This window comes from Felis catus, chromosome A1 (genome assembly GCF_018350175.1).
Source record: "Felis catus isolate Fca126 chromosome A1, F.catus_Fca126_mat1.0, whole genome shotgun sequence".
In the NCBI taxonomy this organism is placed as follows: domain Eukaryota; kingdom Metazoa; phylum Chordata; class Mammalia; order Carnivora; family Felidae; genus Felis; species Felis catus.
The window spans coordinates 22,874,327-22,896,921 of NC_058368.1; the positions used below are offsets into that span (position 1 = coordinate 22,874,327).

A 22,595-nucleotide genomic window follows, 5' to 3' on the forward strand; every position below is an offset into this window, starting at 1 on the left:
TTAATAGGTCATAAAAACCTATGAATCACTTTATTATAATTATTTTAAAATAAAGAACTTTTATTTAATTACAGGAGTACAAAATATTCACATTGGACTAAAATTTAGGCTTCCCAGGGAAAGGATTTTATGTATACTACTTGTCAAAAGAAGTTTATTTAAATAAAAATGAATATTGAAACAGAGTGCTAAAAATTATACCTTTTGGAATGTATGTTACATATGTGATTTTTGCTGATGGCCAACATAACTGGTTTCAAAACTGTTGGGCAAAAAATGCTACATTTTGTGTTGTGATCTCATAAGACTTCTTTAGACTGACACACACATAATTTTGATATAATCTTAGCTACTTAAGAGAAGGAAAAATATGGGCATGTATTCAAAAATAGGGACAATGATAAATGGTCTGTAAGAGATTGTAGAAAAAGTTGTTCCTACAGAAATAATTACGAAGGTCAGATATATCATTTTTGCATTATCATGGCAATCTCCATCCACCCAGGCCATTTATTCTTCATTTGAAACTGGACTGTGGGAAAGTTTATTTTCAGAAGACTTTAAATTTGTGAGTTAGATCCTAAAAGTACATGGTACTGAAAGTGTGCAGTATGCCTGTTACAAAGATAATTAAAAAAATGTAAACTTTTGCACTATTATTATTGGAGAGAGCATGCATATGCAAGCTGGGGAGAGGGGGAGAGGAAAGGGGGGGGGGAGAGAGAGAGAGAGAGAGAGAGAGAGAGAGAGAGAGAGAGAGAATGAATGAATGAATGAATCCCAAGCAGGCCACACATTCAGCACCGAGCCCGAAGCGGGGCTCAATCCCACGACTCTGGGATCACAAACTAAGCTGAAATCAAGAGTCAGATGCTCAACTGACGGAGCAACCAAGGTGTTCTGAAGGAGTGTATATTTTTAAGAAAAAGTTGGTATTTTCAAGATCTCAGTATTGGATTAGGGAATCCAATGTTAATTTTTGTTTAGAACTCATGTATTAGTAAAAGATGAGTCATTTTACTTTTCCACCTTTCTCATTTTTACTGTTTAAAAGAAAAAAACCAAAATGACAGAACTTAAGTTATAGAAACTAGTGTTACTTAGTATGTAAATGAAAACTTTTAGATAATTATCTTAAAACATAGAAAGGGCAAGGTAATGATCAGATATTAACAAAAATAACAAGTTTTTATTAATTTATTAGTAAGGATATAAATTACCAGATATTAAACTCCAAAAAGGAAATAAACTTAAATAAACGATAGCAAGACAGATTTATGTTAGACTTTGAAAAATTCTTAGAGTATTATCAAATCTTAAAGAGAAATTATCTTTTATACTTTAACAGAGGCAAGAAACACTGAAACTCAGCAAAAAGAAAAAAATTTTTTTTTGAAAGAGAAACAAATCCAGCTGTTTCCTACTCTACATTCCCTTATGTTCTAAATCCACACTTATAAAAAGACACCATAGATACTTATGATATTTGGCTATTGCTGACAATAAGTAAATTAGTAAAACCACAGACACAAGGGCTACTGACATGCATTTTGGGTTTTTTTTTGTTTTTTTTTTTTTCTGACATGCATTTTGAAACAGACTAGATTGTGACAGTTCAGAGTTCTGAAAACATGCCATAAATATTTGGAAAAGATAAATGTCAAAAAGTTGGTTCTATTTTATTATGAAAAGTAACTGAGCTTAGATGATTTAGGAGTAAACGTCCTAGAGTGTTTCCAAAATTTTACTAAGCTTACTATTAATAGCCTCTTATTTTTCTGGAGGAATTTAGAAACTGTATTAATTGAAATACATATCTCATAAGGTATTTCTAGTTTTTGTTGTTTTCATATCCAGATTCCAGAACCCTTCCTCAGTATTATAGTCAGGATATGACTCTGAACAAACGCTCTGAACAACAGTACAATTGCTTCCATGTCCACAGGTTAATAAGTACAGAGGATCTTTCTGAGCTATTCTTCTACAATTGCTATCTCCCTTCTTGTTTGTACTTGCATAATGAACTAACACTGCCCTCGGGTAATTACTGACATGATTCACAACTAAAGCAATATGACAAATTCCAACTGCAGTATAATAGTGAACACTGCCCACATTTAACAATGCTGGAGTTCAGTTACACCTTTTTCCCTCTGAACTTTTTCCACTTTGAAAAGGCAATGGGGGAAGGCAGCGCCTCAGGAGAAAAGCTCTACATACATTTCGTAAGTGAGGATAAACAGATCTAATACTGTTTAACTGTATTCTCAGTTCTCTGTTCTTAAAAAAATCACTGTATAGAAGAAAGGGAATGAAGGAAACTAACAACTGTGCTGTTTCTAAAATATACCACTCTCATAAATGTTCATTTATTCTGCACATTAACTCTGAAAGATAAATATTATTATCCCTGTTTTATAGACAAGGAAACCTGAGATGCAGCGACATAACTTGTTCAGAATCACACCAAAGTGAGTTACATAGTATCTCTGAACCTTCGCTTTCCTTATCTGTAAACTAGGGATAGTTTCATTTACCTTCTGTGAAAATTAATTGAGAGCTGGTAACTCCAAAGCCCAGGTTCCTCCCACTACAGCAGAGTGACACAGAAAGAAAGATACAAACACAAATAAAACATGAATAAAGAAACTAATCACAACACTGAATATATCCAACAATAAACTAATACACACCATAAGACAGCACAGAGGTTAAGAGCACAGTCTCCGGAACCAGAGAGCCCAAGTAAAATTCTGTCTCTGCCATCAACTTAGTTTTGTGGACCTGCAATATAATGAATTCCAACTGCGGTATAACAGCAAACACTGCCCACATTTAACAGTGCTGGAGTTCAGTGACACCTTATAAGGAAAAGGTTCTCAATTTTTCTGTGCCTTAGTTTCTTCACCTGTGAAATAGTGATAATGATAGCATCTATTTCACAGAGTTTACAAAGTAAATGAGTTAACACATTTCAGCACTTTTAATAGTGCCAGTAAGAGCACACATGCAAGTAGTATCTATTATGATTTCTACACTGAAATGTTAAATGCATAAGTAAGGATCATTTTGATGCAGGTCTGTATGTGATCAGGAAAAATTCTAAAGAATTAAGCCAGTGATGAGCTTTTTAAAAGCACTGCTTCCTAAAGCAAGTTTCTATGAGTTACACTTAAGAGACATTTCCGAGTTGTTGATTTTTTTTTTAACGTCCCCAGATTTCTTTAGTCCCTTGTGCCAATTCATGAACAAGTAAAATGTACAATATTGACAATAGGGGAGAAGAAAGAGAGACATGAATGGGCAAGTCTCTTCCAAAGTGAACTCTAGCCATTACTCATGTGTGTCAGAGTGTTCTAAAGATTAAAGAAGGAGGCAAATGCAGAGAGAAAAGAATAAACTACATGGTCAAACATGGGATGCAAGACTAGAAGGCACTTAAGTGAAGGTTTAGGCAAGGAAAGATTTTATGTTTAAAACCATAAATAGATCTGGATCAAGAACAAGAACTCAAGCTCACATCAGCATTTAGTACAGGAGAATACTTGCATTGATTGGTAACAGTCATCTAAGTTACACTGGATTTTCCATTTACTGTTTTTTAACATATAAGGAACAATATAAAAAACCATTTCATGCTTCACTGATTCTTAACTATGAAGAAATAGAATTATTTTACTAAATTGAATTTATATTCATAGATATTTTTAAGCAATCATCTATTCACATTTCAGTGGATAATTATTCAGATGCACTAAGTATCCTTATCTTTGTGCTTTTTCTGGAAATCTACATTTTTTATTTCTCTCTAGAGAACTAATAGAAAACAAGGCTGCTATCAAAAATTTTATTTTTAAGATACTGCATTTCTTTACTTTCCCTTTTCAGGCTCTACATTTGTTCATTCTTATAGAAGACAATAGGCATACCTGGAATCTTTTATTAAAAACTGAGAGAAAACTCAGTTCTAATATTTCGGTCTATTAAAAACAGATTTAGCTTTCCATTTTACCTCATTTTTATCCCTCTCTTCAATCTCCTTGAACGTTGATCCAAATCCCTAATGTTATCAACCCTAAATTATTATGGATTCTAGTAACATGTTATATTAAAACCACAGGGCACCTGGGTGGCTCAGTCTGTTAAGCATCTGACTCTTCATTTCAGCTCAGATTATGATCTCACAGTCATGAGATCCAGCCCCGCATCAGCTCCAGGCTGGGCATGGAGACTGCTTAAGATTCTCTCTCTCTCCCTCTCCCTCTACCCCTCCCCAACTCACATGCGCTCAAACGCGCATGTACAATCTCTGTCTCAAAAGCAAAAAAAAAAAAAAAAAAGACCAGGGACCATTCCCCATGTCATTATATATTTCACAGGGACAAGTACAATTCCTTTAAAATATCTGATGTACAGAATACCCAGGTATGGCCCAAACAGAATTGGGAAAACACGAGCTGAAGGAGTATAGGGAAATGAGATCACTACGTAACCTTTTTATGAAAGAAAACTTCCTTCAATATTTAATAAATTATGAAGCAATCTAAAGGAATATGAATATACACTCAGTATTAGCAAATAATTCTTAACATTTAAATGGTTTTATAGAAACAAAATATCTGAGCTAGAAGGAGGGAAATATTTTGGTCTATCTCAATTTACAAAGCACAACACTGAAACTAAAACATTAACTTGCACATGGAAGAGTTAGAACATAAAGCCAGGTCATCTGATTCCACGTCCCACTTCAGGCAGGCTATCTCTCACTGGATAAGTGTGGTTTGCTCCACAGATGAAAGAGTTATCTGGCTATGGTAACTGTTTGAGGAATAGTAGGAGTAAGGCTAGGAAAGGCCAGATTACCACAACCAGGGAAAAGAGGTTAAATTTTTCTGAATGGCAATAGGGAGCTATTATTGGTTCCTACACTGGGGTGTGGCATGAATAAGTATTTAGGGATATTAACTTGGCACCAAAGTTTAAATGGAGGTTAGTGGCAGAGCTGGGAGACCAAACAGGTGCATATAATAAATTAAATGTAAGAAATAAAAGATCTAAGGAAATTTAAATGAAAATAAGATTTAAAAATAGTAAGATGAATCTAAGAGACATGTACAATTTCTTTAAATTTGCAAGATTCTGTATCTAACTACAGAGAAAAAGGAAGGAAGGAATACTCAGTCTTTAAGCCTGGATGACTTGAAAAGTAATGTAAAAATACAGATTGGTAAGAAGAGTTGTATTTAGAACAAAATGAAATAATTTCAGTTTTGAATAATGAAGTCAAGTCTCTTAAATCTTAAAAGACTACTAGTTATGGGAGTTAAAGGCAAGAAATTAGGAACACACTGGGTCAGAGTGAGAAAGGTTAAAGCCTTAGCTATATGTTCAGAAAGAATCAGATTTTCAAAAATTAAAATGTTTTCTCTTAACCAGCAAAGAAAAAGTAAATATATGGTTATTTTAAGTAACTCATGAAGTGCTTTTAAAAACCCAACATATGGAAGTTCTAGTGTCAGCAATCAGACAACAAAAGGAAATCAAAGGCATCAGAACTGGCAAAGATGAAGTCAAGCTTTCACTTTTTGCAGATGACATGATACTATACATGGAAAACCCGATATACTCCACCAAAAGTCTGCTAGAACTGATACATGAATTTAGCAAAGTTGCAGGATACAAAATTAATGTATAGAAATCGGTTGCATTCTTATACACTAACAATGAAGCAACAGAAAGACAAATAAAAAAACTGATCCCATTCACAACTGTACCAAGAATCATAAAATACCTAGGAATAAACCTAACCAAAGATGTAAAAGATCTGTATGCTGAAAACTACAGAAAGCTTATGAAAGAAATTGAAGAAGATAAAAAGAAATGGAAAAATATTCCATGCTCATGGATTAGAAGAATAAATATTGTTAAAATGTCAATCCTACCCAAAGCTATCTACATGACATTCAATGCAATCCCAATAAAAATTGCACCAGCATCCTTCCCGAAGCTAGAACAAGCAATCCTAAAATTTCTATGGAACCACAAAAAACCCCAAACAGCCAAAGTAATATTGAAGAAGAAGACCAAAGTGGGAGGCATCACAATATCAGACTTTAGCCTGTACTACAAAGCTGTAATCATCAAGACAGCATGGTATTGGCACAAAAACAGACACACAGACCAATGGAATAGAATAGAAACCTCAGAACTAGACCCACAAAAGTATGGCCAACCAATCTTTGACAAAGCAGGAAAGAATATCCAACGGAAAAAAGACAGTCTCTTTAACAAATGGTGGTGGGAGAACTGGACAACAGCATGCAGAAGGATGAAACTAGACCACTTTCTTACACCATTCACAACAATAAGCTCAACATGGATGAAGGACCTGAATGTGAGACAGGAAACCATCAAAACCCTAGAGGAGAAAGCAGGATAAAACCTCTCTGACCTCAGCCGCATCAATTTCTTACTTGACACATCTCCAAAGGCAAGAGAATTAAAAGCAAAAATGAACTATTGGGACCTCATCAAAGATAAACAGCTTCTGCACTGCAAAGGAAACAACCAACAAAACTAAAAGGCAATCGACGGAATGGGAAAAGATATTTGCAAATGACATCGGACAAAGGGCTAGTATCCAAAATCTATAAAGAACTCACCAAACTCCACACCCAAAAAACAAATAATCCAGTGAAGAAATGGGCAGAAGACATAAATAGACACTTCTCTAAAGAAGACATCTGGATGGCCAACAGGCACATGAAAAGATGCTCAACGTCACTCATCATCAGGGAAATACAAATCAAAACCACACTGAGATATCACCTCATGCCGGTCAGAGAGGCTAAAATGAACAAATCAGGAGACTATAGATGCTGGAGAGGATGTGGAGAAATGGGAACCCTCTTGCACTGTTGGTGGGAATGCAAACTGGTGCAGCTGCTCTGGAAAACAGTGTGGAGGTTCCTCAAAAAATTAAAAATAGATCTACCCTATGACTCAGCAATAACACTGCTAGGAATTTATCCAAGGGATACAGGAGTGCTGATGCATAGGGGCACTTGCACCCCAATGTTTACAGCAGCACTTTCAACAATAGCCAAATTATGGAAACAGCCTAAATGTCTATCAACTGATTAATGGATAAAGAAATTGTGGTTTATATATACAATGGAATACTACTTGGCAATGAGAAAGAATGAAATCTGGCCTTTTGTAGCAATGTGGATGGAACTGGAGAGTGTTATGCTAAGTGAAATAAGTCAGGCAGAGAAAGACAGATACCATATGTTTTCACTCACATGTGGATCCTGAGAAACTCAACAGAAGACTGGGGGGAGGAGAAGGAGGGGAAAAATTACAGAGAGGGAAGGAGGCAAACCATAAGAGACTCTTAAATACTGAAAATAAACTGAGGGTTGATGGGGGGTGGGGAGGAGGGGAAAGTGGGTGATGGGCATTGAGGAGGGCACCTGTTGGGATGATCACTGGGTGTTGTAGTGAAACCGTTTTGACAATAAATTTCATATTAATAAAATACACAAGATTTCAAAGATTTAGAATGGAAAAATAAAAAAAAAACCCCATAGAGTATTTTCCATTATAGTAGCATGGCTGTTATATAAATATAATACATGGCATCTTAGTATTTCATTATCCTTACCCTTATTTTTAGAAAAGTGTTATATATGACTTAATCATTATCTTACAGTTCACTCACTTTCCTGAGACACAGCTCTCAGAAAAATGTACCTCTTTTAAAAAAACAATGTCTTGTGGTAAATACTAAAACCTTTGTGTAAAGTGCATGAGAGGTTAATGATCTACCATACAAATATAGAACAGATATCCTTTTTGGCTTTTTCAGAGCCACAGGCTTTTCTGCCTTTTGTGTTCACTTCCTGTCAAGTTTGGCATTTCAAAAGAAGCTTAAAAATTTGTTTGTAAGTTTGTTATCAAATTGGAACTCTAAAAATATAAGCCATTCATTATAACTATATTGCTATGTAAAACAGGCTTTCATTTAAAGTTTGGAAAAATAATAAAAAAAGAAATACTTTAAGTTTTTTCTTATGTAAAAGTTGTGTAACTGAAGGAAGAAATCCACTAATGTTTGGTGACTAAAGAAAAGTAGTACCACAGAATCCATTTTAATGAGTCAGCTATATTTAACAACAATTAAAGGATACTCAACTTTCTTGGGACTTATTAAAAGTAAAACAATAACTAATAACTAGTACTTCTATGATCTCCATATAATAAGTACCCCTTCATAGCAGTACTATTCAGAAGATATGATGTATTTAATATAGGAAAATAGAAATAAAATATTTAGGGTATCCTAAATATTCTTTAAGCAGGCATATTTGTAAAAATGTTATCAGTAAATACTATGCATAACTCTTTCAGTCATGATGACGAAGTAACAAATAGGACTTGTCTTCAACAACTCCAAAATTGAACTACATAAATGAAACAATTGTTTTCTGACACTGAACAATAGGCAGCAAAGGACAGTAATCCCAGAGAGAAAGAAAACAAATGGTAAGCCTGACTGCTGCCTCAGTTTACTGCATGGAGAGAATTCCCAGGCTACAACACAAGGAGAAGACATTGAAATAAATCCCAAAGGTCCCTCTCACAGAACTGAAGGATTCAGTTCTGAGTCAGAACTGAGAATTCAAGGAAGCCAAAGTAGCTAAAATTAGCTGGGCACAGTACCAGAGAAGGGAGAGTTACATAGAAAGGAAAGAGGTGCAAAGAGAGAGCTCCAGAGATCTGCAGAGGGTTAGTCTCAAGTCTTCTTCAGAGGAGAACCCGTCAGTGCGTACAAACTACTGAAGCCAAAGAAAAAGCCATTGGGAAAAGCAGAACCATTCCCGAAGCTGACACAGGTCCAGGAAGAATTCTGATTTCTACCACCCAAAGTGGAAAAACCTATTTAATACATGGAACATGAGGTAGAGTACTCAGAAGGGTGTTACAGATTAGTCATAAATTAAAGACTGCTCTGGCTTTGTCTAAAAACAACAATAACAAAAGCCCTGAAAAGGGTCAAATTATTTTCAAGAAACTAAACTGTGTACCAAAACACAATTCAAGCACAGTGAAAGGAGTATGAAAGTATCTAGGACTCCATAAAGTAAAGCTCACAAAGTCTGGTATCTGATAAGAAATTACAAAGCAGACAAAGAAAAGCAGGGAAATATTAAAAAGGAGAAGTATCAGTCAATAGAAACTGACCTAAAATACAGAGATGCTAGAATATGTAGGCAGGGACTTTAAAACAGTTATTATAACTATATTCTACATGATCAAGAAAGTCAAAGAAAGCCCAAACATGTTTTTCCCCATTAAATTAAAGAGAGTTTAGAAGACGTAAAAAAAGATTCAAATAAAACCTCAAGATGATAAATACAGTGTCTAAGATTAAAAGTGCAATAGATGGAATAGCAATTAGACATTCAGAAGAAAAAATTAATGAACTTGAAGATATAGCTATAGAAACTATCTAACATGAACAACAAAACACCTGGGGGAAAAACAAACAAACAAAAACAAGAACAAAATAGAAGATCAGTGAGCTGTGAGACAATTTCAAGTCACCTAATATATTTATGACGGGAATCCCTGAAGGGAGGGGTGGGAGGAGTCAACTAAAATATTTTAACATAATAATAGATAAAAATTTCCAAATTTGATGAAACCTATAAAGTCCACATATCCAACAACTTTAAGCAAGTGAAACATGAAGAAAATGAAACCAAAGCACACACAGGCCTACCTTAAGAAACAAGAAAAAGCTCAAATAAACTATCTAAACTTACACCTAAATGAACTAGAAAAAGAAGAACAAAGCCCAAGATGAGTAGAAGAAAGTAAATAACAAAGAGCAGACATAAATGACATAGACATTAGAAAAAAAAAATCAAATGAAACCAAAAGCTGGTTCTTTGAAAAGATAAACAAAATTAATAAGCCTTTAGCCAGACTCATCAATAAAAATACAGACCTAAATAAATAAAATCAGAAATGAAAGAGAAGTATCAACTTATACCATATAAATAAAAAGGATTATAAGAGACTATTATGAAAAATTGTATGCCAACAAATTAGACAACCTAAAAGAAATGGATAAATTCCTAGAAACATATAATCTCCCAAAACTGAATCAGGAAGATATAAAAAATCTGAATAGATCAATTACTAGTAATTAAATTGAATCAATCAAAAAACTGCCAAAAATAGAAGTCCAGGAACCAGAATATTCACAGGTGAATTCCACCAAACATTTAAAGAAGAATTAATACCTATTCTTCTCAAACTATTCCAAAAGACAGAAGAGGAAGGAAAGCCTCCAAACGCATTCTCTGAGTCTGCTGATACCCTGATACCAAAACCAGACAAAGACTACAAGAAAACTATAGGCCAATATCCCTCATGAACATATATGCAAAAATCCTCAACAAAATGTTAGCAAACCACATTCAACAATACACCGAAAGGTTATTCACCACAATCAAGTGGGATATATCCACAGATGCAAGGACAGTCCAACATTTGTAAATCGATCAACATGATACGCCACATTAATAAAACAAGGATAAAAACCATGTGATCATCTCAGTACATGCATAAAAAGCATCTGACAAAATTCAACATTCATTCATGATAAAAACTCTCAACAAAGTGGGTTTAGAGCTAACACATCTCAACACAATAAAGGACATATATGAAAAACCCACAGATAGTATAACTCAATGTTGAAAAACAGAGTTTTTCCTCTAATATCAGGAACAAGACAGGAATGTCTACTCTCACCACTTCTACTCAACTTAGACCTGGAAGTCCTACCCATAAAATCAGATACAAAAAAGAAATAAGAGGCATCCATATTGGTAAAGAAGTTAAACTGTCACTATCTGCAGATGATAAATATACAAAATCCTAAAAAGCTCCACTAAAAAACTATCAGAATAAATGAATTCAGTGAAGTTTCAGAATACAAAATTAATTCCAATAAATTGGAAGCACTTCTGTTAACACTGATAACAAAGTAGCAGAGAGAGAAATTTAAGAAAACAATTCCATTTAAAATTATACCAAAAAGAATACCTCAAAATAAAGTTAACCAAGGAGGTGAAAGATCTGTATCTGAAAATTATAAACACTGATGAAAGAAACTGAAGATTGCACAAATGAATGGAAAGATATTCCATGCTCATGGACTAGAACAACGAATATTGGTAAAATGTCTGTGTTACCCAAAGCAATCTAGATTCACTGCAATTCCTATCAAAAATATCAACAGCATTCTTCATGAAACTAGAATAATACCGAAATTTGAATGGCCAAAGCAATCTTGAGAAAGAACAAAATTGGGAGTACCACAACCCCAGATTTCAAGATATACTACAAAGCTGTAATAAATAACAAGAGTATGGTACTAGCACAAAAACAGACACATGGATCAATGGAACAGAACAGAGAACCCAGAAATAAAACCACATTTATATGGTCAATTAATTTATGACAAGGCAAGAATACAGAATAGGAAAAAGACAGTCTCTTCAATAAATGGTGCTATGAAAACTGGACAGTTACAAGCAAAAGAATGAAATTGGACCACTTTCCCATACCATACACAAAAATAAACTCAAAATTAATTAAAGACCTAAATATAAGACTTGAAACCATAAAACTCCGAGAAGAAAATAAAGGCAGTAATTTCTCTGATACTGGCCATTGCAACATTTTTGTGGCTATGTTTCCTAAGGCAAGGAAAACAAAAGCTAAAATAAACTGTTATGACTACATGAAAATAAAAAGTTTCTGCACAGGGAAGAAAATCATCATCAATACAAAAGGGCAGGCTGGTGAACGGGAGAAGATATGTGCAAATGACATACTCAAGGAGTTAATATTCAAAATACATTAATATTCAAAATACATACAACTCAACACTAAAAAAAATATGAATCAAAAATGGGTAGATGATTTGAATAGACATTTTTCCAAAGAAGACATAGAGCCAACAGATACATGAAAACATGCTCAACCAGTATTCATCAGGGAAATGCAAATCAAAACTACAATGAGCTATCACCTTACACCTGTCAGAATGACGATTTGAAAAGACAATAGTTGACCAGTGGCCTTATGGATAAGATAAACAGTCAATCAACTCCTATCTTATATGCTATATACATTATATACCATATTCTTACAATAAAGCAAGCTAGAAAAAATGTTATTAGGAAAATTATACAGAAAGGAAAATACAGTATCTATAATAGTGTACTGTATTTACAGAAAAACATCTGGGTATAAGTGGACCCATTCATTTCAAAGTCTTCTGTTCAAGAGTCAATTCAACTGTACACATTGCCTATAAGAAATCTACTTTAAGTATAAAGACACAAATAGGTTAAAAGTAAAAGGATGGGATAAATAGGCCAAGCTTGTATTAATGAAAAGAAAGCTGGAGTGGTTTTACTAATATCAGACAAAGCAGTTTTCAGAGCAAAGAATATTACCAGCGATAAAAGGGGTCATTTCATAATAATTAAGGTGTAGATTCATCAAGAAGACATTATAATTCTAACTGTTTATGCACCTAAATTCTATATGTAAGACAATAAACTAGGTTTTGTTAAAGAGATTATTTAAAAATTAAGACAGGGGCTTTTAATTTTTAGGAACTCTCTAACCCTCTGCCTTTCCTAGAACCTCTTATCTCAAGGTCACTTCCTTCAAGTATTGAAGACTTTGGTCCCCAGTCCACACTCGTCCTAACACATGTCCTGGGTGACTTCACTGTTCACTCAGCCTCTTGGTTCCTTGACCACCTCATTTCCAATGGTGTTCATGAGCATTCCAACTCATTTATGCATTCCTAAGGTTATTTCTTAGAATACAGTAAACTATGCAGAAATGTTCTAGCTCTGGAATATGAAGTTGAAATCTCTTTCTATTAAATTTCATTAAAAGAGGTTTCTTAAAACCTCCACTTTCTCCATCAGCCTCCTATCTCTTCTATGCAACTGAAACTACTAAACTTACCACTTTAATCAATCTGACCAACTTCCTCACTTTATTTGCCCCATTATCAGTCTACCACATCTGTGTTGGCAAACCCTAATATCCTGGGTCAATCTAGCTGTTGGTCTTTTCTAATCCTACATCTAGTTGCTAGGTGGTGCTGGAAAAAATCATGCCACCACAAAGAGTTGGGGTGGCACTACAAATTTAAAATTTCTACCTTCAAAATTTCCTTCAGTGCTGCTAGGTAATCCTCTTATCTTTCATCACTCAGTTCTATTATTCTCCTCAGCAACAATTTCAAATTGTATGCACTCTCCTCAAACTTCTGACTATACTACTTTGCACTCCCTACTACCCTCTATCAACTCATCCTCAGCAAACTACTCAGCTCTATTTTATATATAAAAATAAAGCCATCAAATGGAAACTTCTTCATTTTCTGCCATGGCACCCACATACCAACCTTACTGGTAACTGCTTCCGTTCTTTACATTTTGCCACACGATATGTGCCATCCCACCTTGCTTCCCTTTTAATTTTTTTTTAGTATTTATTTTTGAGAGAGAGGGAGACAGAGAGACAGAGAGAGAGACAGAGAGAGAGACAGAGAGAGAGACAGAGAGAGAGAGGGAAACACAGAATCTGAAGCAGGTTTCAGGCTCTGAGCTTCCGGCACAGAGCCTGACATGGGGCTTGAACCCATGAACCATGAGATCATGACCTGAGCTGAAGTCAGATGCTTAACTGACTGAGCCACCCAGATGTCCACCCTGCCTCTCTTCAAACAAGACATGACACCTATTCAAGGGAGCCCCTTGAATCTGGACAGGACCTGTGATTCCTCTCACCAACAGAATACAGCTTTCAGCTATAGTTCTTTCAGAAGCTTCTTGGAAGCCAGATGCTATGTAAGACAAATGACTACCCTAAAACCAAAATGCTGTGAGATGTCACCTGGAGTAAGGAAAATAGAAGGGAGGAAAGAAAAGGTGACCATGTATGAGGGGCAGCCAGGCGCCAGACTTGTGAGTTAAGAAGCACCGTGGAAGTGGATCTTGCCCCTGATACCACACCGTCAGGAACGAACTGCCCAGTCAAACTCTTCCTAAATCCCTGACCCACAGAATCATGAGCAAAATAAAACGGGTGTTTTAACCCACTAATGTGTCATCCAGCAACTTCAGAACACTACTAGTGACTCTATTCCATCAACATTTAATCCTACCTTTCCCATCTTGAAAAATAATCTTCCCTCCACCTCACACACTTGGCAGCTGTATCTTTATTTCCCTTCACAGACAAGACTCTCATAAAAGTTATCTACAATCACTGTCTCCACTTTATCTCTCATTCACATCTCTTCAAAATTCCACTGCAACCTACTCCTGCCTCTACCACTTCTATTAACAGTCCTTGCTACCATCACCAGTGGCCTTGTTGCCCAAACGAATGAATAGTTTTCAGTTCTTACTGGCTGCTCCTATAGTATCTGAAACAGCAACCACTGACTCAGACCCTGTAATGTCTTTCTCTTTATGACACCACTTCTGATTTTCCTCTTATCTCTCTAGCTGTTCTATTTCAATCTCTTCTGTAGGCTTCTCTTTTCTGTCTAGCTCTTAAATGTCAGAGAGCCTCAGGATTCTATCTTTAGCCACCTTCTCTTCTTAGACAGCAGTCCCCCTCAACTGCAGTTTTGCTTTCTATGGTTTCAATTACCCAGTCAACTGCAGCATAGAAGCAGAAGATTCTCCTTGTAGGGTACGATCGGACAGTCAGTAGGAGCCTAAATTCACCTCACTTCATTTCATCACATAGGCATTTTATCATCTCACATCATCACAAGAATAAGGGTGACTATAATACAATAAAATACTTTGAGACAGACCACACAAATTTTAGAGTATATTGTTACAACTGTTCTATTTTATTTTTGTTGTTGTTAATCTCTTACTATGCCTACTAATAATAAATTAACTTTATCACAGGTATATATGTATAGGAAAAACAGTACATAATACTATTCATGGTTTCAGGCATCCACTGGGGGTCTTGGAACACATCCTCTGTGGATAAGAAGGAACTATTGTACTACATTCTCTCTTTAGGTGATCTTATCCATTCTCCAAACTTTAGTTACTCGGTAAAAACATACAGATTAACAGCTTCAGAGCCAGAGAGACTTGTGTTCAAACCACAGCTCTGCATTTAACTTGTGTGGTCTAGGACAAGTTATTGAAGTTCTCTAAGCATTAATTTATTCATTTAGAATACTACATCAAAAATCATCACAAAAATTAAATATTAAAAGAACTACTCACAGGGCATCTGGGTGGCTCAGTTGGTTGAGTGTCGAACTCTTGGTTTAGGCTCAAGTCATGATCACACAGTTCGTAGGTTTGAGCCCGTGTCTGGCTCTGCACCATCAGTGTGGAGCCTGCTTGGGATTCTCTCTCTTTGCCCCTCCCCCTCACATGCCTATGCACATGTGCTCTCTCTCAAAACATAAACATTAAAAAAATAAAAGAACTACTCATCACAGTGCCTAGCACAAGATGAACTGTCAATAAAGGGTAGAAACTGTTGTTATTATATACGTGTCAGCAGCTCTCAGGTTCATATTCCTAGCTTAGATTTCTTTCCTAAGCTCCAGACATACATAACCAACTGCTACTGGACACATCTACTTGAATGACCTACAATCACTTCAAACTCAACATAATCAAATGAAACTCATCTTTCCAAGGAAATTTCATCCAATCCCAGGTATCTTAGTGAAAGACACTACCTACATTTCATCATTAGTTGACCCCTCTCTATCCTTCACTCCCACTTATTAAATTGCACATGCATAATATGATGTCAGATACTGTTCTGAGTGCTTTATATACAGTAACACAATTAATATGAGACATGCACAGGTAATAAGATATAAAGTTTATAAATGACTAATAAGTAGTATAAATAGACACTGTAAGGCTGTAAAGGAGGAAGAATGACTACAGACTAGGATGATCATGAAAAACAGAGTGGAAGTAGGGGCGCCTGGGTGGCGCAGTCGGTTAAGCGTCCGACTTCAGCCAGGTCACGATCTCGCGGTCCGTGAGTTCGAGCCCCGTGTCAGGCTCTGGGCTGATGGCTCAGAGCCTGGAGCCTGTTTCCGATTCTGTGTCTCCCTCTCTCTCTGCCCCTCCCCTGTTCATGCTCCGTCTCTCTCTGTCCCAAAAATAAATAAACGTTGAAAAAAAAAATTAAAAAAAAACAAAGTGGAAGTAGAACTAAAACTCCGGTAAATAAAAAGGCAGAGGAAAGTATTTTAAATTGGGCCTATGAAGTGAATAAAGACTCAGGGATAGGCAGAAACAAACATGGTTGTGTGAGTTATAGTAAAAGAAAAGTCTGAATGGAGAAGAGAATACAAGGGAGACATTCTCAAACATTTTGGACTCATAACACTTTTACATTCTTAAAATTACTCAGGATTATTCAAGACCCAAAAAACTTTGTTCATGTGGACTTTATCTCTCAATATTTACTGTATTAGTTATTTTTAAGTATAATTAAGTTTAATTTAAAACAGAAAATTTCTAAGAATGTGATTTAAAGAACCAAAATTAACCATTGTATGTTAATATATGTTAAATAATGTTAATATTTTATAAACTCATTATATGTTAAGCATAAATGGCCATATTTTTCAAAAAAAAAATTAGTGAGCACACTGGCACTGTTTTATAATCTTGTAAATCTCTGGTTTCCTAGAAGAGACCTGAATTCTCATAACTGTCTCTATATCTACTTTGTTGCACGAACAACAAGGTACTGGTTGCTTGCATAAGAAAACCTGGCCTCACACAATAGGTAGTTGGAAAAAGGAGTGTTTTAATAGAGTTTTCAGATAATAATGGATATATCTTTGATACTACCCTAAAACTTGGCAAGCTATAGTTCCTTAAAGGTTAATTGCAATATGGAATTGGGAACAACATCAATAAACAAAAATAAACTTTTCCTATTCTGAGACCTTAAAATCTGTTGGCCTGGGGCACCTAGGTGGTTCAGTTAGTTAAGTGTCCGACTCCTGGTTTTGGCTAAGGTCATGATCTAACAGTTGGTGAGATCGAGCCCCAAGTCAGGCTCCATGCTCACAGCATGGAACCTGCTTGGGATTTTCTACCTCTCTCTCTGCCCTTCACTGAATTATGGAGATCTTAACAAATGTTGACAAATCTCCTTATACGATATCAAGTCACATTTATTAACGTACCACTGATTTCATCAGAAGTCTGAATGCTTAGAGTGGATACAAGCTTAACAAAATTCTCATTTTCACTTGAAAACTCAAAATTCACCATTGGCAATATTTATTGTCAGTTGTTTTGAACCATGTGTGCGTGAAAATGGAGATTCAATAAAATTAATACTTCTTACTGGTTCATCAATGACATTCTTAAATAAAACTGACTGTTCTGTTCTGTATTTTAATTGAGAGTTTGTGGTGGTGAAGAATACAATGACTACTCGCAAGTTGGATGCTGATCTAATACCTACAAAGGTGCCAAAACTCTTACGTCACTGATATAAATGTCAACAGAGTAAAAAACAGAAGTAACATCTGAATAGCAACATAAAAATACTTCTTATCTTGCAGATTCCCTAAAATGGTTTGAGGGACACCAGGGAGTGTAAGACCATACTCTGAACTGCTGATACAAGAAAAAAGAAGACAAAGCTTCCAAAAGAGAACCTTGAGGGATCAAAGAGTTGACCTAAATAAAGTTCCCATTCTAAAAACTTGCATCCGGGGTGCCTGGGTGACTCAGTTGAGCATCTGACTTCAGCTCAGGTCATGATCTCGCGGTTCATGAGTTCAAGCCCCGCGTCAGTCTCTGGTGCTGACAGCTCAGAGCCTGGAGCCTGCTTCAGATTCTGTGTCCCCCTTTCTCTCTGCCCCACCCCTGCTTGTGCTCTGTCTCTGTCTTTCAAAAATGTATAAACATTAAAAAAAAATTTTAAAACCTCCACCTGATTCCTTTGACCCTCTTCACATGCTGGGTAATTTTCAAGTTGTATCCTGGATGTCATAAATGTTAAGTTGTAAAGATTCTGGATTCCGTCGTTTTTCCCTCAAATGAGTACTGTTTTCTTTTGTTTTTAAGCAGACAATTATTTTTGCTGAACTTGAACTATAAACTGTTTATTTGGGCATTAGCACCTGTCTCACTTCAGATCCTTTGTCTTTCATTAAGCTGCTTTGAATCTATTACACTGCAATAACTTAGGTCTCAGACAGAGATGTGGGTAGACAGAATCTGGGCACTCTTTCTCTGGCTCTTTCCTTTGCAAAATCTGTGCATTCTATTCAGTAGCCAAGGTTTCCCCAGCTTCAGTTTTCTAGTTTCCCTGGCCTGAAAGCCTGCAGTTTTCCCACTGGCACCCCCCGCCCCACCCCATCCTATTATAACTTCTCACCTAAAAAGCTTCCTTCCCAGCTCAGGGGTCCCCTTCACGCCTAAAGAGTCTGTCTACTCTTCCTGTCCAGGGGTTTCAGGCAGTTGCTTTTTGGATTACATAGAGGTTTTATAGCTTTTTTGAGGGGAGTCATATGGTAGTCTCTTCCTCCATCATTACCAGATATACAGATCCCTCACAGAAGGTTTTTGTTTAGTTAGCATTATGAGATTTGGTTTTTTATGTTTATTTATTTCTTCTGAGAGAGAGAAAAAAAGGGAAGGGGAGGGAGGGAGGGAGGGAGGGAGGGAGGGAGGGAGGGAGGGAAAGAGAGAGAGAGCGAGAGAGAGCGAATGAATATCCCAACCAGGCTCCACACTCAGCATGGAGCCCAACACAGGGCTCGATTGCATGACCATGAGATCATGACCTGAGCTGAAATCAAAAGTCAGAACTTAACAGACTGAGTCACCCAGGCACCCTGAAATTTGCATCTTAAAATGATTTCTCTAGTTGCTGTCAGAGAAATAGTCTTAAGGAAGTTAGAGATGCAAGGAGATCAACAGAAAGAGTCCACAATATCCCCAGAAAGAAAGACCACTTAGAAAATAAAATACCCAATGTACTTTGGTTTATAAAGATTTTATTGAGAGAAACCTGATGAATTTTGAATACACTAAAAGAAAGATATCCAAATCTCACCTCATCATCTACTGGCATTATAAACTGCTTAAGTGATTTAAAAGGCTTAAACATCTGGAAGTCATTTAATCTAACTCTTAGGTATGGTTTGTTCTAAATTGCCTCTAATTTCTTTAAATTTCCATAGAACAAAAGTTCACTAAGTTTTCCAATAGACTTTTTAGCATTTTATACTTATATATTACCTGTTAAACTCTCTGGTATCGAAACAAAGAAAGGTGTGCTTTTTCCTTATTCTATTCTTGATTTATTAAATCTCAAGATTGTGTAGCAAAGATGCTAAGACCTTTCCCCATGCAACCATTAAAAATCCAATGATGTTCTTTCTTTCATTAAATTATTGGAAGGAAAAGTAAGTAGTACCTCACTTGATGTTTCCCTGGGTAAACAACATTGTTTGAATCTACAGTTTAATGAAAAAATTGTATTGTGATACAGAATCAAAAAATTATTAAAGTTTTCTCTCTTGATCTGGGTGTTGGCAACATGGGTGTGTTCAATTTGTGAAAAATTCATCAAACTATAAACTTGTTATATATACTTTTCTGCATATATATTATACTTCAATTTAAAAAAAAACAATCTGCGAAAGCTGAGATATATCTATGGTATGTACCTTCTCTAAAATGTCAATTATTCTCATGGGAAAAATTCACAGTATTCTATTTGTGTAGTGTGACTTATCTTCACAGTTACCCTATTCCCTTATCAAAAAGGTAAACATTTTAGAAGTAAAATATGTGACATATTAAATATTAAATATTTGACATATTAAAAATATATGACAATAAAAATCATCTATAACTTCATCCCCTAGCAATACCAACTGCATTTAGAATTTAAATTTAGAGGCTTATGACCTCCATATCATTGTATTAATATATGATACCCTTTTCTAGGCTTTGGGCATGTCACTTTTTCTCCAAAATTTCTCAAAAATAAAGGAACATTGTTTAGAATCCTAGACCACCAGTAACTGAACTAAACAGGCTTGAACACAAGCAATTTATAAACAGTAAATGTCTACTACTTCCTCCATAAGTTTCAGAGCCCATGTCTTTTATCTTCACAATGTCTACCCCAATGCAAGGCATGTTGCAGACGTGTACTGATGGAAAAAAAAAAAAAACTAATTCTTTAAAAGAAATGACAACAGTCACTTTCATATGATACAGTAATGTTTTGATTTCAATGTCTAGAAGAAGAGGGCATATCAATCTCTGAAAAGTACTCTTTATTAATTTCTTTACCTATTTATTCATTTTTGCCATTCTCATTTAATCCCCCAGAAATCCCCTAGATTTCTCCTAACTACTCCGGATCTTATAAAGTGGAAGCTCCTGTATAATGGGGTTACTAAATTCAACTATAGCAATGCAACAGCTTTCTATCTACTTGGCTTACTTCTCTCCTGTTCTATCTACTCTGTCCCTACAGCAATGCAAGAAAACACTAAGACATAAGTTATCTCTTAGCCATTAAACTTTTAAAACATCAAAAAATTTAAACTAAGGCTTACATGTATAGATTAGAATTCTAGTGTAACTAAAATCAAAGTTTTCATTGCCATTTCTATATACTAGCATAAATGAAAAGTTACATGCTTAGCATGGAACAAACTTTCAAAAGAAACCAACCCCATATTAATCTACAAATCTGGTGAGTCACAAAGTATTACCCAACTATGGAGATTTAAAAAGCATAACACAGAAGAAATTCAAATAAGTATCTTACTATTGCCATCTTTATGAAACAAAGGCCTTATCAATAGCTTATATGCTATAAATAAAATACCTAGAGAATATCATTTGTGCTCCTACAATGCTATAAACAATAACTGTAATCAAACAATATTATAGGGTTTTGGACTATCTTTAATGATAGAACAAAAAAAATCCAAATAAATTCAACCAGAAAACTATACTTTTAAATCATTTAAATAGCATAATTTTAATTTTTACCTTTTTTTAGAATTTAAGAGCATTTAAATTTTCAAATATGCCATCTCTAAATATACTGCTCAAATACTTTATTCTGCTTTGCTTTAAAGTACCATGTTTTAATTAAAGCTATTCCTAAATAAATCATTGTAGCGGATGGTCTAGGGAGCCCAAGTAAAAGAGAAAACTCCATGCTAATATTCCACTTGATTCTTGGGATATACACTGAATTACAGTGTTCATTAAACTGCATTTGCTCTTGAGGTAAATTTTAACAAATAGTTCTAACAGATAACTGTTATCAATTTGCATATTAATATTTTTAATTGTTTTAGCTAGTTACTTACAGAGAGCCATGCAAGGGATTCCATGATTCGATGTTCACATCGCTCTAAATGTTTTATCATTTCTCTGGTCAAGTTGGCTTCTGCTTTGATAAAACTTTCAATCACTTTGTAAAAATCAAAGGCTTTTAAATTAAGTACATTCAGAATCCATGGGAAGGACAAATCTGTTCCAGTATCAAGATTCTGAGATGTACTTCCTAAAAATGAAAGAAAAAGTGTAACTTAGGTATGAAATGTTAAGTCTTGAATTATGTATTTTTAGCTTGGAAGGTTTTACCAAACAAAAACTTAAAACACAGCAGAAAAGCTACACAAAAATTTCTATTTAGAACAGATTTGTTTTTCATTTTGTTTAATTTATTTTAAGTAGCCTCCATGCCCAACATGGGGCTTGATTTCACAACCATGAAATTGAGAGCTGTGTGCTGTACAGATTCAGCCAGTCAGGTGCTCCTAGAGCAAAACTTTTATTGTGGAGTCCAAGGACCCAAAAGAAATAGGCTTCTAAATTTTGAGTGTATGTCCACACGTTTTTCCTAAATAGAGGGCTTATGCTTCTATCAGATTTTCAAAGATTTAAATACCCTACCCTTATATCAGGAACAAGTATAATATCTAACCAGCAATGCATTAGCATATCCATTTTAACAACCTCAATAATCCCTGATGTTGGGAGGGAAGGATTCTTTAAAATTTTGCTAATTTGGTTAGAAAACAGCAACTCTTTTAAATGTGTATTTTCTGGTTATTAATGAGGATTCAGTTTTCCACATATGTTTAGCAGTTTTAAGTTTCTCTTTTATTGTGTATTTGTATCCTAGGTAAATTTTCTTTTGTTTTCACAAACAAGACTTCTTAATATCTACAATATTATTTGCAAAACAATACATGTCTAAAATTGTATCGTTTAAAAAACACCATCAGTGGCTTCTGTTCTGTTTATCTGGTGAACCATAGCTCCAATCTTTGGTCTCATTGCCATAAAGCCTATAGCAGTGTTTCCGTATAGGGAAATGCTACTTTTGTACTCCTTGGAAATTCACAATCTCCTGTCTTGAAAGGAATTTCAAAGGTTCATTTCCTAGATTCAGGATAGCCCAGAATAAGA

General features: G+C 35.2%; 1 protein-coding gene across 8 annotated transcripts in view; it reads right to left on the bottom strand.

Annotated features, from left to right (window-relative positions):
* Positions 1-22,595, bottom strand: part of RB1 (RB transcriptional corepressor 1) — a 181,641-nt gene that overhangs the window by 70,655 nt on the left and 88,391 nt on the right. For all 8 annotated transcript variants that reach the window (XM_023251429.2, XM_045052794.1, XM_023251437.2 and 5 more), the window contains exon 17: positions 21,488-21,684. In XM_023251429.2, coding sequence (XP_023107197.2) covers positions 21,488-21,684 — 197 coding nt within the window. The remainder of the gene's footprint in view (positions 1-21,487; positions 21,685-22,595) is intronic.